Source organism: Felis catus, chromosome X, assembly GCF_018350175.1.
Source record: "Felis catus isolate Fca126 chromosome X, F.catus_Fca126_mat1.0, whole genome shotgun sequence".
Lineage (NCBI taxonomy): Eukaryota > Metazoa > Chordata > Mammalia > Carnivora > Felidae > Felis > Felis catus.
In genome coordinates, this window is record NC_058386.1 from 66,376,785 (window position 1) to 66,393,706 (window position 16,922).

Below are 16,922 nucleotides of genomic sequence, written 5' to 3' on the forward strand. Positions count from 1 at the left end.
CCTGGGATGCAGAGCTGGTTCAATATTCACAAATCAATGATACATCACATTAATAAAAGAAAATATAAGAAACATGATCCTGTCAATAGATGCAGAAAAAGCATTTAACAAAATTCAGCATCCTTTCTTAATAAAAACCCTCAAGAAAGTTGGGATAGAAGGAACATACTTAAACATCATAAAAGCCATATATGAAAAGCCAGAGCTAATATCATCCTCAATGGGGAAAAACTGAGAGCTTTCCCGCTGAGATCAGGAACACGACAGGGATGTCCACTCTCACCGCTGTTGTATAACATAGTGTTGGAAGTCCTAGTATCAGCAATCAGAGAACAAAATGAAATCAAAGTCATCAAAATTGGCAAAGATAAAGTCAAACTTTCACTTTTCACAGATGACATAATACTCTATATGGAAAACCTGACAGACTCCACCAAAAGTCTGCTAGAACTGATACATGAATTCAGAAAAGTTGCAGGATACAAATTTAAAAAAAAAATAGAAAAAAAACTCTGAAGAATCCACAAAATACCTACCAAATCTAATAAACTAGTTCAGCAAAATTGGATACAAGATTAATATTCAAAACTCAGTTGTGTCTAGGCAGTAGCAATGAACAATCCAAAATGGAAATAAGAAATCCATTTACAGCATCAAAAATAATAAAACACTTAGGAATAAATTTAATAAAGGAGGTATAATACTGGTACACAAAGCACTGCAAAATATTGCTGAAATGAAAGCTACCCTAAATAAATGAGAAGACATCCTGTGTTAATGTACTGAAAGAAAATTTTCTTGGTATGGCAATATTCTCAAAACTTATCTGTATATTTATTGTGATCCTTAAGCAAAATTTCAACTGCCTTTTCTTTGGCAAAATGGACTAACTGATCCTAAAACTTATATGGAATTATAAGGGTCCCTGAACAACCAAGAACAAAATTGGAGGACACATACTCTCTGATGTCAAAAATTACTACAATGCTACAGTAATCAAAGGTATGGTACTGACATACAGACATATACATTAATGGTATAGACTTGAGGGTGCAGAAATAAATCCATACATCTATGTCCATTCATTTTTGAAGAGTGCTAAGACCATTCAATAGGGAAATAGTGTTTCAAGAAATGGTGCTTGAACAAATGGATGACCACATGTAAATTAATAAAGTTGGACCCCTACTTCACACCATGTAGAAAATTTAACACAAAATATATCAGACTTAAATGTAAGAGTTAAACTATAAAACTCTTAAGATATATGGATGTATGTCTTTGTGACCTGGGTTTGGCTCCAGATTCTTAGATATGCCACACAAAACACAAGCAATGAAAGAAAAGGTAAATTACATTTAAATCAAAATTAAAAACTTTTGTGCATCAAAGGACACTATCAAGAAAATGAAAAGACAACCCATAGAATGGGAGAAAATTTTTGCAAATATTATAACTGATAAGGCACTTGTATATAAAATATGTACACATCTTACAACACAATACTAAAAAGACAACCCAAGTGAAAATGAGCAAAGGATTTGTTAGACATTTCTCCAAAGATACACAAATGGCTGATAAGCACATGGGAAGATGCTCAACATCATTATGGAAATGCATATCAAAATCACCATGATTTTAATCACCTCCAAATCACCCCACTAGGATGGTTACATAATGAAATATAGATTATAAGAAGTATTGACAAGAAAGTGGAGAAATTAGAACCCTCCTATATTGCTGGTGAGAATATATAATGCTGAAGCCACTTTGGAAAACAGTCTGGAAGACCCTCAAAAAGTTATAGCATGACTATTTGGTCCAGTGACTCTACTTCTAGAATGTATACCTAGGAGAATATATATATACACAAAAACATGTACATGGATATTCATAACGGCATTATACATAATTGACAAAACATAGAAACAACTCAAATGTTCATCAAGAAATAATGTAGTATATCAATGCAATATATTATTCATCCATAAAAAGAAATGAAGTAATGATACATGCTACAACATCAATGAACCTGAAAACATTATCCTAAGTTAAAGAAGCCAGACACAAAGGCCACACGTTGCATGATTCTATTTTTATGAAATATCTAGAATAGGCAAATCTATAGAGAAAGAAACTAAATTAGTGGCTACCAGGGACAGGTGAGGAGGGAGTTGAGAATATAAAGATTACTAATTGGCACTTTGGTTTTTATTTGGGTGAAAATGTTCTGGAATTAGGTAGTGGTGGTAATCACACAACATTGTGAATGTACTAAAAACCACTGAATTGGAAATGGTTAAAATGGTAAATTTTATGTTAATTTTATCTCAGTGCAAAAAACTTTTAAATTCTTTTATGAATATCACAATATAAAAAATTAAATGCTATAATATTTCACTAACTACATTTTTAGAGATAAAAAACTACAATTATTTTTGAAGAGAATTTTTATTAAGATCAACCCAGTAAAATTTTGTGGATACACGTATAATCAGAACTGCCCTTTTGGAAAAAAAAATGTGTAAATCTTTTTAAAATGGAATTACAATTTTATTTGTTCACAAGCTGATAATAAAATTATATTTGGGAAAGAATTCTAACTCTTTGCATTACAGAAAATAGTTCACTTTTTTTTTTATAAAAACAACCTAGAGAACCATAAGAATGTTGTAACAATCTTTCATGATATCCCCACATTGTGACTTGATCACATATAAGTAAAATTAAAATTCACAGATTTAATACATAACTTACACAAAAGGAAAGTCACTCAAAAAGTTGAAAGAATATTTTTATATATTCCACTATTATAATCACAAAATGTAAAAAGGTTTCATGTTAGCTACTTTGTGATGAATAATCAGCATGAAGATGTTCTGAAATTACATTGATGCCAAAGAAAAGTTGTGTTTATAAAATATTTGATAAAAATATTCATCTCTATTAACATTACAACATGGAGGCACATATTACCAAATTATGAAACTATATAGGGAAGCTTTAAACAATATTCTGAGATTCTCCTTTTTTTTCATCTTTTTTGGCCTCTTCTTTATCAGCTACTTCCTTTCCCAATTTAGCCTTCTTATTTTCCTTTCCATCTCTTCCATCTTTCCCATCTCCCTTTCCATTTTCTTCTGTTTCGTCTTCCTCTTTTCCATCTTTGCCCTCCTTTCCATCTTCTCCTTTCTCTTTTCTACCTTCTTGCTTATTTCCATCTTCCTCTTCATTTCCAATTTCATCCTCTTTTCCACCTTTATTCTCCTTTTCATCTTCATTCTTATTTCTTTCTTCTCTCAGTTTTTCTTCTCCTTTGTCTTTTTCACATTCCAATTCTTTGCTATCTTCTCCTTTCCCCTTTCCATCTTCATCCACTTTTTCATGTCCTTTCTCTCTTTCTTCTTCTTTCTCTTTGCTATCTTCTTTCCCTTTTCCATCTTCACCTCTTTTTTCATATCCTTTCTCTTTTTTGTCTTCCTCCTTTCCCTCTTCTTTTTCTTTCTTATCTTCATCCTCTTTTCTATCTTCTTTTCCTTTTCCATCTTTGTTCTCTTGCCCATCTTCTCCTTTCTCTTCTTTTTTGTATTGATCTTCTCCATCTCCTTTCTGATATCTCTCATCTTCTTTTCTTGCTGGTGACACTGCTTCATTCTTTTCTACTCCCTCTTCTTCAACATCTTCATTTTTTTCTTCGTTCATTTCCTCAAGTTCTTTTTCAGGAGCTGGTGCCTATATATAGACAAGAAATAAACAAGATTATATTTATAAATTTGGAATTGTTCTCCTTAAGTATTTAGACAGAGTTATAGCTGTTTTATAATTTTTCTTTTATAAAAAGAATGATCTCCATTTATAAGAAAGTAATTTTACTGTGAAAAACACCTCCCAAATATCAAAATATAAGGAAAACATCCTAAGAGATATAATTAACTAAAATAATTCCACACACATATGTAGAAATGGATATTTGGAGCAATAAATTCAGGAAAATATATTCATATAAATAATTTTCATTACAAATATGGGAAATAGTAAATATGGAAAAATGACATATATTCTATATCAGCAATTCTCAGTGAGTAAATAAAATGCATTCTTTTGAGGAAATAATATTTTGTTTCTATAATGGTGAGATTTAGGTTTTCTTTGTAAAAGTTACTTGAAAACTCTTTGACTGGGTAGGCTGTGGGGAAGAGCTAAGATGTAGCATAGTAGGCAGATAATAGGTTTGCCTCCTCCCTCAAATACAGCTAGATAACTATCAAATGATTCTGAATACCCAAGAAATTGACCTGAGGGTTGATAGAACAAACTACACAACTAGAGGGAGAGAAGAGGCCACATCAAGGAAGGCAGAAAGTATGGAGATGTGGTTTGGGGGTGAAATGGATCACAGGTGCTGTGGAAGGGAGAGATCTGTGGTTGCACAGAAAGTTGAGAGAGTGGAACACACAGGAAAATGCACAAGGAGAATGCTTACCCAAAGCCATTGGCTGGGAAAATGAAAGAGGCTGATTTTTTGTTTTGGCCACCAGTGGGGCTCAAAGACTAGAGATTTAGAGGTCCTAGGTACAGAGGAATGGGTTGGCGCCATTTCCCTCCCCTGCCCCTCAGCATAAACCTACCTCAGTAGACAGCACAGGAACAACACTGGCTGCCTTACCTATTTACACCAAGTCCTAACACCCTGCACTCTGCTGGTACTGCATTTCTCAGGCAAGTGTGCCTAAGGACCAGTGCAGTGGGCCCCTTCCTCATAAGACTAGCACAACCTACCACACACACCACTTCTATTGACCATAGATTTCTGCAAAGCTTCAGTTCTAGTGGAAATAGCATCAGGTCTCTTAATAAGCAGACCAGAGCACACCTAGTTAAAATTTGCAACCCTCTGGCCAAGGTCCAAACACTTCCCACTGCAGGCAAGAACAACCCTTATAAATGACTGACCTGAAGGATAGAGCAGCCAAATACAGCAGCAGAGTGCATGCAGCACACAACAGAGACACTTCCTGAAGAGTCAGGCCCTGAACATTATATGACCTCTTCTTCATAAAGCCATTACTCTCAGGAGCAGGAAACATAACTGGCTTTTCTAACACAGAGAAGATAGAGACCTAGAAAAATTCCAAGATGGAGGAATTCATCCCTAAAGAAATAACAAGAATAGGTCATGGCCAGGGATCTAATTGAAACAAACATAAGTAATATGCTTGATCCAGAATTTAAAGCAACAATCGTAAGGATACTAGCTGGTCTTGAAAAAGGCATGGAAGATATTAGGGAGGCACTTGTCACAGAGATAAAAGAGCTAAAAAACAATCCAGCCAAAATGAAAATTGCAATAACTGAGATTCAAAACAGACTGGATTGTAATGACCACAAGATGGAAGAGGCAGAGAACAAATAAGTGATATAGAAGATGGAAATATGGAAAATAATGAAGCTGAACAAAACAGAGAAGAAAAATTTTGGATCATGAGAGTAGGCTTAGAGAACTCAGTGACCCCATCAAACATAATAGCATTCCTATCATACGCATCCCACAGGAACAAGAGAGAAAAGGGGTAGGAAGTTTACTTGAGGAAATACAGCTGAAAACTTCCCTAATCTTGGGAAGGGAATATTCATCCAAATACAAGAGGCAAAGAGAACTCCCATCAAAATTGACAAAAGCAGGCCAACACAAAGACATATGGTAGTTACATATACAAAATATGGTGATAAACAACAACAAAAATTCTAAAAGCAGCAAGACAAAAGAAGTCCATAAAGTACAAGGTAAGACAAATAAGGTTCCACAGAAACTTGGCAAGCCAGAAGGCTTGAATGATAGATTCAATGTACTGGATGGTAAAAATCTACAGCCAAGCATATTCTATCCAGCATGTCTATCATTCAGGATAGGAGAGATAAAGAGGTTCCCAGACAAAAAACAAACAAACAAACAAAAACAACAACAACAACAACAAAACAAAACACAACAAAAACCTAAAGGAGTTGGTGACCACTAAAAAAGTTTTACAAGAAATATTACAGGGGACTCTGAGTGGGAAGGAAAGATTGAAAGCAACAAAGACTAGAAATGAACACAGAGAATCTCCAGAAACAATGACAAAACAAGTAATAAAATTGCACTAAATACATACCTATCAATAATTAATTTGGATGGAAATGGACTAAATGCTCCAATCAAAAGACACAGGGTGTCAGAATGGATAAAAATACAAGCCCAAACTAGATGCTGCCTACAAGAAACTCATTTTAGACCTAAAGACACATGCAGACTAAAAGTGAGGGTATGGAGAAACATTTGTCTTTCAAATGGACATCAAAACAAAGCTGGAGTGGCAATACTTATATCAGAACGACTAGATTTTAAACCAATGACTGTAACAAGAGATAAAGAAGGGCACTATATCATAATAAAGGGGACTATCCAGAAAGAAGATCTAACAATTATAAATATTTATGCACCCAACATAGAGGCACCCAAATATATAAAACAATAACAAACATAAATGAATTTACTGACAATAATACAATAATAATAGGGTACTTAAAAAACCCCAAGTACATCAATGGACAGATCATCTAAACAGAAAATAAACATGGAAACAATGGTTTTGAAAGACATACTGGACCAGATAGACTTAACAGATACATTCAGAATATTTCATCCTAAAGCAGCAGAATACACATTCTTTTCGAGTGAACATGGGACATTCTCCAGAAGAGATCTCATACTAGGTCAAAACTCAGACCTCAGCAAGTACAAAAAGACTGAGATCATACCATCCATATTTCCTGACCACAGTACTATGAAACTTGAAGTCAATCACAAGAAAAAATTCAGAAAGTCCACAAATACATGGAGGTTAAAGACCATCCTACTAAAGAATGATGGGTTAACCAGGAAATCAAAGAGGAATTTAAAAATACATGGAAACAAATGAAAATGAAAACACAATGGTCCAAACTTTTGGGATGCAGCAAAAGCAATCATAAGAGGGAAGTATATATAACAATATAGGCTTACCTCAAGAAGGAAGAAAAATCTAAAATAAACAACCTAACCTTATACCTAAAGAAGCTAGAAAAAGAACAACAAACAAACCCTAAAAGCAGCAAAAGAAGGGAAATAATAAAGATTAGAGAAGAAATAAATGATATAGAAAAAACAAACAAAAACCAGGAGCTGATTTCTTTGGAAAAATTAATAAAATTGATAAACTCCTAGCAGGACTTATCAAGAAGAAAAGAGAAAAGGCACAGATAAATAAAATCACAAATGAGAGAGGAGAAATAACAGTCAGCACCACATAAATAGAATTATAGGAGAATATTATAAAAAAAATCTATATGTTACCAAATCAGAGAGTCTGGAAGAAATGGATACATTCCTAGAACCATAAACTACCAAAACTGAACAGAAAGAAATAGAAAATTTGAAGAGACTTATAACCACCAAAGAAATCGAATCAGTAATCAAAAATCTCCCAACAAACAAAAGTCTAGAGCCAGATGGCTTCACAGGGGAATTCTAACAAACATTTAAGGAAAAGTTAATATATATTCTTCTTAAAAAAATTCCCAAAAAATAGAAATGGAAAGTAAACTTCTAAATTAATTCTATGAAACCAGCATTACCCTGATACCAAAACCAGGTAAGAATTCCGTAAACATATACACACAACAACAACAACAACAACTACAGGGCAATAGCTGAACATGGATGCAAAAATTCTCAATAAAATACTAGCAAACAAAATCCAACAATACATTGACAAAATCATTCTCCACAATCAAATGGGATTTATTCCTGGGTTGCAAGAGTGGTTCAATATTTGCAAATGAATCAATGTGATACAACACATTAATAAAAGAAAAGAATCTTATGATCCTTTCAATAGATGAAGAAAAAGCATTTGAAAAAGTACAAAATCCATTCATGATAAAAACCCACATCAAAGTAGGGATAGAGGGAGCACACCTCAACATCATAAGGGCCATATACAAAACTCAGCTAACATTACCCTTAATGGGGAAAAACAGAGCTTTTCCTCTATAGTCAGGAACAAGACATGGATATCCATTCTCACCACTATTATTTAACATAGTACTGGAAGTCCTAGCCTCAGCAATCAGAAAACACAAAGAAATAAATGCATCCAAATCATCAAGGAAGAAGGCCAACTTTCAATTTTTTCAGTTGACATAATACTGTACACAGTGAAAACCCAAAGGCTCCACCAAAAATTGATAGAATGGATACATGAATCCATAAAGTTACTGGATACAAAATTGTGTAGAGAAATAGGTTGCATTTTTATATACCAATAATGAAGCAGCAGAAAGAGAAATCAAGGAATCAATCCCATTTACAATTACACTGAATACAATAAGATACCTAGGAATAAACCTAACCAAAGAGGTAAAAGATCTCTATTCTGAAAACTATAAAATGTTTATGAAAGATATTGAAGATGACACAAAGAAATGGAAAAATATTCCATGCTCATGGATTATAAGAACAAATATTGCTAAAATGTCTATACTACCCAAAGCAATCTACACATTGAATGCAATTCCTACCAAAATACCACCAGCATTTTCACAGAGCTAAACCATTCTAAAATTTGTATAGAACCACAAAAGTTCCCAAATATCCAAGGCAACCTTAGAAAAGTAAATCTGGAAACATCACAATTCCAGACTTCAAGTTACATTACAAAGCTGTAGTGATCAAAACAGTATGGTACTGGCACAAAAATGGACACATAGATCAATTGAACAGAATAGAAAACCTAGAAATGAACCAAAAACTGTATGGTCAATTAATCATTGACAAAGCAGGAAAGAATATGCAATGGGAAAAAGACAGTCTCTTCAACAAATGGTGTTGGGAAAAATGGACAGCAACATGCAAAAGAATGGAACTGGACCACTTTCTTACACCATACGGAAAAATAAATTCAAAATGGATAAAATACCTAAATTTGAAAAAGGAAACTATCAAAATCCTAGAGGATAACACATATAGCAACCTCTTTGACATTTCCCATAGCACCTTCTTATTAGATATATCTCCTGAGGCAAGGGAAACAATAGCAAAAATAAACTATCAGGACTTCATCAAGATAAAAAGCCTCTGCACAGGAAAGGAAACAAACAACAAAACTAAAAGGCCACCAATGAAATGGGAGAAGATATTTGCAAATGACATATCTGATAAAGTGTTAGTATCCAAAATCTATAAAGAACTTATCAAACTCAACACTCAAATAATCCAGTTAAAAAGTGGGCAGAAGATATGAATAGACATTTTCCCAAAGAAGACATCCAGATGGCTAATCGACACATGAAAAGATGCTCAATATCACTCATCATGAGAAAAATACAAATCAGAACTACAATAAGATATCACCTCACACCAGTCTCAACAGCTAAAATTAACAATATAGGAAATAACAGGTGTTGGCAAGGATGTGGAGAAAGGGGAACCCTCTTGCACTGTTGGTTGGAATGCAAAGTGGAGGAGTCACTCTGGAAAATAGTATGTAGCTTCCTGAAAAAGTTAAAAATTGAACTACCCTATGTTCCACCAATTGTACTACTAGGCATTTACTCAAAGGATACAAAAATAGTCATTTGAAGGGATACATGCACCCCAATATTTATAGCATTATCAACAATAGCCAAATTATGGGAAGAGTCCAAATGTCCACCATCTGATAAATGGATATATAAGATGTGGTATATATATATATATATATATATATACACACACACACACACACACACACACACACATACATATATACATATATATACATCCATACAATGGAATACTATTCAGCCATAAAAAGGATTGAAATCTTGTCATTTGTGAAGACATGGATGGAGCTAGAGAGAGCTAAAGAGCCTTATGCTAAGTGAAATAAGTCAGTCAGAAAAAGATAAATACCACATGATTTCACTCATGTGTGTAATTTAAGAAACAAAACAGATGAACATAGGGGAACAAAAGAAAAGAGAGCCAAATCAGAAAACAGACTTTTAACTACAGAGAACAAACTGATGTTTGCTGGAGGGAAGGTTGGTGTAGGGATGGGTTAAATGGGTGACGGGTATTAAGGAGGGCACTTGTGATGAGCATTGGGTGTTGTAAGTGATGTTTCACTAAATTCTATGTAAGTGATGATTCGATGTAAGTGATGATTCACTAAATTCTATACCTGAAACTAGTATTACACTGTATGTTAACTAACTAAATTTAAACAAAAAATAATGTAAATAAGAAATAAAAGTCTTTCACCATATAGCATAGGATCACTTACAAAAATTTTTTCCCTATTTGCACAGCTTTGGTTTGTATATTTGGCACTATATCCCATTTTCAGTGTTTTACTGCAATATCAAAAACTATGGTATGCATTAAATATGCAAATAAAGACCTGTAAGAAACATTTACATAATAATTTGTTTTGCAATCTGCAAGGGGAAAAGAATCATATGATCTTGCAAAGGGATTTATAAATAGACCATTTGCCAACAAAATGAATAAAGGATTGCTCGCTATTTAATAAAAGTCATTTTATTATTACTAAGTCATGATCACTGTCATTATTCTACCAATAGCAATGCAAACCCAATATTCTCACTACTTATACCTGTAAACTCTCGTATTTTAAATTCATTTTCTTATTTTCCCCTTCAATATTATTATATGTCATAAACTGAATATTTGTGTTCTCCATAATTTATATGATGAAACCTAATCCCCTACCTGAAGGTAGGGCCTATGAGAAGTGATTAGGTCATGAGGGAAGAGCCCTTATGGATGAAATTAGTGTCCTTACAAAAGAGACCCCAGAGATGTCTCTCACCCTTTCTGTCATGTCAGGACACAGCAAGGAGACTGCTGTGTATAAAACAGAAAGCAGGTCCTCACCAGACACCAAAAATGCTGGTGCCTTGATCTTGGACTTCTCAGCCTCCAGAACTATAAGAAATAAATTTATGTTATTTATAAGCTACCTAGTCTGTGGTATTTGTTATGGCAGCTGGAATGGACTAACACAGTATAGAACCACTACTCATTTAATGTTTCTCAACTTTTAAACTACAAGTCAAACAAGATTTCCTTCAGTTGTACCCATTGTTGATCTTTCAAATGGATAAATCTGTTAATATTTAAAATACCTCCATAATTTTGGCTTCTCCATTTTTATCACTATATTCTTCTTTAACGACTTCTTTCTTGTTTTCAGCTATTGCTTTGGAACTTGTATCTGTGTGTTTTTCCATCGTATCATGTTCTGTCTTCATTTTCTGTCCAGCAACACAGAATAATAAAAACAAATATACAACTTAAGTTGTGTGTTAATTAAATGGCCCAGGTTATTTTATCAGCTGCTGTAATGATTTATAAAAAGATTACAATATCCATATAAACTTAATATCAATAAAATCATCACTCGACACTTTTACCTCCATTGTAAACCCAAAGCAGCATTAAAAATGAATAATATTCTTCTGATATAAATCAAATACATTTTCTTTTAGATGAGAAGCAACAAGTTAGAATACTGACCATTGACCACTCAAAGCTAATTGCCTGCATCAGGTTAGATTTTTATAAATTAACTCTTTTTGACTAGAGGGGGCCAGTTTATCTGTCATGTCTAATAATTAGCAACAGGGTTTTGTTTATTGCAAAGCCTCCAGTGGCTAATAATTAAGAGAAACACTAGAAAGGGCATCACTTTAGATATATTTTAAAGAGATTTCCTGGGGACATAGGTGATTCAATATACGTTCTACAAGTTTTGAAATGACTTGAATCATGATTGCTTTACCAAGAAAGCTCTTTGCCTATGTGAGTAAAGAGCACTGGGTGAAGAGGCCAGAAAACCTGTGTTTGAATTTTGGATCTGATACTTACTTGATGTCATCTTGAGCAAAAGTATAAATCTTTTTGTGCATGTTTTTTATATGTAAAAAAGAGTAATTCCACCTACCTCATAGGGGTGTTATTAGGAACAAATGGTAAAATATATGTGAAATTGGTTTAGAAACTATAAAATATAATACAGATATATTATTACTATTTTAACACATAAAAAACAGAGAGTCAAGTATAATAATGCATTTTAAAGTCCAGGATTATATAGTATTTGTTTTATTATAGCATTATCTTCTAATTTTAATGGAAATAAAGTGTTTACTATCTTAATAGCCTATAAATTGAGTACCCAATTTTATAGAATAGTGACCTTGAAATGTTAAATAGAAAAAAAAATTTTTAAACTTTTCTCTCCTGTTGTTACTTGTTAATAAAACTTCACTTGCCCTAGTTTTAACAGTATCTTTCTTTTTATTTTTTTTTATTTTTTTTTTTAATTTTTTTTTCAACGTTTATTTATTTTTGGGACAGAGAGAGACAGAGCATGAATGGGGGAGGGGCAGAGAGAGAGGGAGACACAGAATCGGAAACAGGCTCCAGGCTCTGAGCTGTCAGCACAGAGCCCGACGGGGGGCTTGAACTCACAGACCGCGAGATCGTGACCTGGCTGAAGTCGGACGTTTAACCGACTGCGCCACCCAGGCGCCCCTCTTTCTTTTTATTTTTGAGAAAGAAAGTATGCGAGCAGGGAGAGGGGCAGAGGGAGAGAGAGAGAATCCCAAGCAGCCTCCACACTTATGGTGGAGCTGATGCAGGGCTCGAACCCATGGCTCATAACGCCAGCCAAAATCAAGAGTTGAATGCTCAACCAACTGAACAGCCCAGGCGGCCCCAACAGTATCTTTTAATCAAATAATTCAAAGCGATTTATAAATATGCCTGTAATTTACAGTTTCTCCAATCACAAAATGATGGGATTCGAGGATTTTAATGTTCCTCCTTGCTTTAACCATTTATGATTTTAGGAAGTTAACCAATCTCTAAAATATCAGTCATACCTCAATAAAGCAGTTTAAAAAATTACTAGTATTATATTTGCACACATTTATAAATAAATAAATAAATAAATAAATAAATAAATAACAACATGGAGAAACGAACTTAATATTGAGGCTATTTCTATTTCTAATGTCATTAGCCATAACATTAGAGTATAGAATATCAATTGTGTTCATTTAAAAGTAATTTATGTGAAAACACTTTGCAAACTGTAAAGTATTATCAAACGTTAGTTACTACTATTATTACAAAGCATTATTTTGGTTACTACAGTTTACACCTTTTGTTTTTCCAGCAATATTGGTGTTGTGACTCTATGATGTCAAAGGCATATATATTTTACAAGTCTACCCAACTAAAATTTTATTTTGTTTCTTCCTAATAAAAATGTCAAAATACGGTAGACAATCACAGAACGTGAACAAATATTCCTTACTCAAAAAGTTTACATGCACCATATGGTATAATATATTACTAGCTAAACAGAAAATAAAGAAAGCAAAATGATCAGCTGTATGCCTTTCCAAAAACATTATTTTTAAATGTTTTTTAATGTTTAGTTTTGAGAGAGAGAGAGTGAGAGAGAGCATGTGCGAGTGAGTGGGGGAGGGGCAGAGACAGAGGGAGACACAGAATTCAAAGCAGGCTCCAGGGTCTGAGCTATCAGCATACAGCCTGATGCAGGGCTCAAACCCATGAACCCTGAGATCATGACCTGAGCCGAAGTCAGATTCTTCACCGACAGCCACCTCACCTAGGCGCCCCTCCAAAAAAACTATTTCTAAAGAAGAGTAATCTTCTGTCAACATTGCCTGTTGAATATTTACCTTTGTGATAGATGTTCTTTTGGTCTTCAACTCTGGTGTCATGGGCATGGGCATCTGCATCAAAAAACACAAGTCATGGTTGGGGGAAGGAAAAAATCATAATTGAAGACAGATTACTAATAATGAAATCCAACCTCTTAATTTAAATAAATGGGTATAGTTCGGACCAAGCACTAGGAAAAACAAACAAACAAACATGTCCTTAGTGTGAAATTTTTTACAACAACATCCAAAATAAATCTTGTATTAAATAGGTAGTATTGTGTAGGATTCCCTGAATTTTAAAAGTACATTTTACAATACATGAGAAGCGTTTTAAAAAGACCACTTACAGCAGACAGTCTGGCTGATCTTCTTTTTGGCTATAAGTAAAAAAAAAATAGTTAATAGAATTATAGACACACAAAACTAGAATTATTTATATTGTGAAAATATTTAGTGCAACACTACATGAGCATTGTTTTTAAAGAGGCAGTTGTAAACTTGAGTAGAATATATAGTAGAAATATAAATTTTTATTTTCCCTTCCCTGGACCCTTTATACAGCTAAAGAAAAATATCTCAAATTAAACTTCAAATGCTAAGCTAAATGAACACAATGGCTAATAACAAGGAGCATATTTAGAAATAAGAATATAGCCCCTTCTTGCAAACTGACAAAGATTTTTTTTTTTTTGCTTAAAAGGAAGAAACTCTCTCCAGATCTTAACAAGCATAAGGTCCTAAATTCCAAGAAGTTTGTAATTTTCAATACCTGCTATATTTCTGAAAGAGCTCACTAGCATACCATATTCATACTCATATGGTACAAATATACAAATCAGCATCTATTTTTAGCTGCTTGTGTGTCTCAAATTCATAAAACAAGTGGATTTTTTCAGTCATATTCTAAAACTAAAAAAACTCACCTCCTGCCTGGTACCATCTTGACTGGCAGCCTATACAGAGGAGAAAACCACACAGGAATAAGGTCATCGATATAAACACATAGATTAGAAAATATTGCATATGGATTACAGTTGTAACATAACCACTTATGACTTTTTTCCTGGATTCCAGCTCAAGTAGCCAGGTGTTATTTCCTAGTAGCATGCTACATACTGCTGTCCGCTAATGTGCAAATGTGCACCAAGATGCAAATGCATTCTCAAGACATAAATTCACACAACTAATAATCAATTCCATCCTTTTGTGTAAATTGCATCTCCTACAAACAAACCTTTTAAATTTTAAAATCCACCTGCTGTAGCCAGTGTTAAAGCCAAAAAAAGTGTGGGGGTGGGCAGAATGAAGGAGGAACTTCCTGCAATTTCCCTGTGTTTTGCCTTATGTTTTATATGCAATTGTACTTATCTGATCCTCTCTACTGGCTGGATTAATCTTTCCAAGTCCTTCATACAAAAACTACAACCCCCACAATGTTTCGATGCTTGCTTGCTTTCTCTTTTTCTTTCTTTCTTTCTTTCTTTCTTTCTTTCTTTCTTTCTTTCTTTCTTTCTTTTTCTTTCTTTCTTTCTTTCTTTCTGTCTTTCTTTCTTTCTTTCTCTTCCTTCTTTCCCTTTCTTTCTTTCCTTCCTTTTGGTCCTTCCTTCCTTCCTTCTCTCTTTTTCTTTTATGGAGGGAACCCCTGCAACGTCAATGCGTTATTCCGAGGAGCTGGCCATGGACTTTAAAACTTCCCGCCACTACCTGGTACAAGGTTGCTGTCAGATCTGTGAAATAGCACGACCCATTGCACAAGCCTAGAAAAGCTCAGCGGAGGGAATCTCAGGAAATGGGATGGTTACTAAAAACCATTGGTTTTTGTATTTGAGCAGCCCTTTAGTCTGGGAATTATCAAGCTATTACATGATTCATACAGCCCCAGAGCACAGGGGAATTTCGGTCTTATTCCTATGTTTTAGAAATAGGGAAGGTGGCCGGATAAATAGGAATAATATCAAAACAATCACACTGCTTTACATCAGCACAGTGTTTTCCAATTTTATGAAGCAACGAAACAGCGTTCAATTTCACTACTAAGGGACACCCCCCTTCCCAAAACAACAAACATTCAAACAAACACTGGTAGTAAATTTATCTCTTGTCCAAGAGAGGAGTCACAATTTTTGAAATGAGGGTTTGCAGAATACCTGTAGCCCTTGAATATCTCAAATCAATTCTGCATGTCTAAAAGTGAATAAATCCACGCTACCGCAACATCAGCAATAGTTTTTATCTTACGCAGTTCTCTTGCCATCTCTCCACCTTTACACAAAGAGTTTGGAGAACCCCAGATCTCATAGCCCTAAAGTTGCTAATTGCAGAGGTGGTTCTCTCCTTCTTTAAGACAGTTTGAAGTCTGCGCCGCCTAATGGCACAGGATTACCATTGCACAGCCATCTGGCATGACAAGAAGTGGAGGAGGGAAGAGGAAAAAGAAAACGGGAAGAACAAAGGCAAATACGGGAGAAAGCCGTGGCTTTCGTTACCCCAAACGCGAAGGTTCCCGGAGAAAAGCCGGAGGCTGAGGAGGAAACTGGTGCCTGGAAGTGTGGTTAAGAGAAGTGTTCTCCAATAGGGTAAGCGGAGGAAGGGAGGTGGGGTAGGAAGCGACAGCACAACGCTATGGCTGTTTCAGCATGGAGACACCTCTTAAACGATTATTTCCCTTAAAACAAGCCGCAAGTGAACTACTAGTTGCATTCAAGACCATTCTTAATCTTACACTGATCATTCTTTGCCTTTCTTTCCCCCTTCCATTCAGTACATCACAAAATCGAATTAGAAGCCAAAATGCTTTCTAAAACCTCTACGGATTAGGAAATATGTATTTCAGTCTCTAATCCCCCTTCTATCTTCCTATTTCACTTACCTTTCTTTTGGGCATTGTTGCAGCTCTCTACAGGAGATCTTAACAATTAGCAGAAAAAAAGCCGAAAGCAGTCTCTGCCCAAGCGCTCAGAGAGCAACTGAGTTTTCAATGAACTAATTGCAGCACAACCTGTACTCGGCAAAAACAAAACAAAACAAAACAAAACAAAACAAAAACAAAAAACAAAAAACAAAAAAACAAAAAAAACCAAAAAAACAAAAACAACAACAACAACAACAAAAAACACACCTCGTTATTGGCAACATTAAAC

At 34.5% G+C, this 16,922-nt stretch overlaps 1 protein-coding gene and 1 long non-coding RNA gene across 3 annotated transcripts in view; one reads left to right on the forward strand and one right to left on the reverse strand.

Moving 5' to 3' along the window:
- Positions 1–2,432: 2,432 nt before the first annotated feature.
- On the reverse strand, positions 2,433–16,894 carry HMGN5 (high mobility group nucleosome binding domain 5). 2 transcript variants are annotated; one of them, XM_045051032.1, is made up of 6 exons: positions 16,652–16,894; positions 14,706–14,735; positions 14,130–14,159; positions 13,798–13,851; positions 11,209–11,337; positions 2,433–3,732 (listed from the first exon to the last, which is right to left on the reverse strand). In XM_045051032.1, the coding sequence occupies exons 1-6, from the start codon at positions 16,664–16,666 to the stop codon at positions 3,004–3,006; spliced, it is 987 nt and encodes a 328-aa protein (XP_044906967.1). In that variant the 5' UTR covers positions 16,667–16,894; the 3' UTR covers positions 2,433–3,003. The 2 variants fall into 2 exon arrangements, with proteins under 2 accessions (XP_044906967.1, XP_044906968.1); XM_045051033.1 differs by lacking the exon at positions 16,652–16,894 and adding an exon at positions 16,269–16,359.
- The window catches only part of LOC123383441, a 28,671-nt gene continuing 27,973 nt past the window's right edge, over positions 16,225–16,922 (forward strand). The window contains exon 1 of the long non-coding RNA XR_006593164.1: positions 16,225–16,358. This is a non-coding gene — a long non-coding RNA (uncharacterized LOC123383441). The remainder of the gene's footprint in view (positions 16,359–16,922) is intronic.

Bases quoted from the DNA above. Each gene is read 5' to 3' on its own strand.
- HMGN5 (XM_045051032.1), bottom strand. The intron at 13,852-14,129 runs GTAAGTGGTCTT...TTTTTGATGCAG, and splicing joins GATCAGCCAGACTGTCTGCT to ATGCCCATGCCCATGACACC. The intron at 11,338-13,797 runs GTAAATATTCAA...GTTGCTGGACAG, and splicing joins AAAGAACATCTATCACAAAG to AAAATGAAGACAGAACATGA.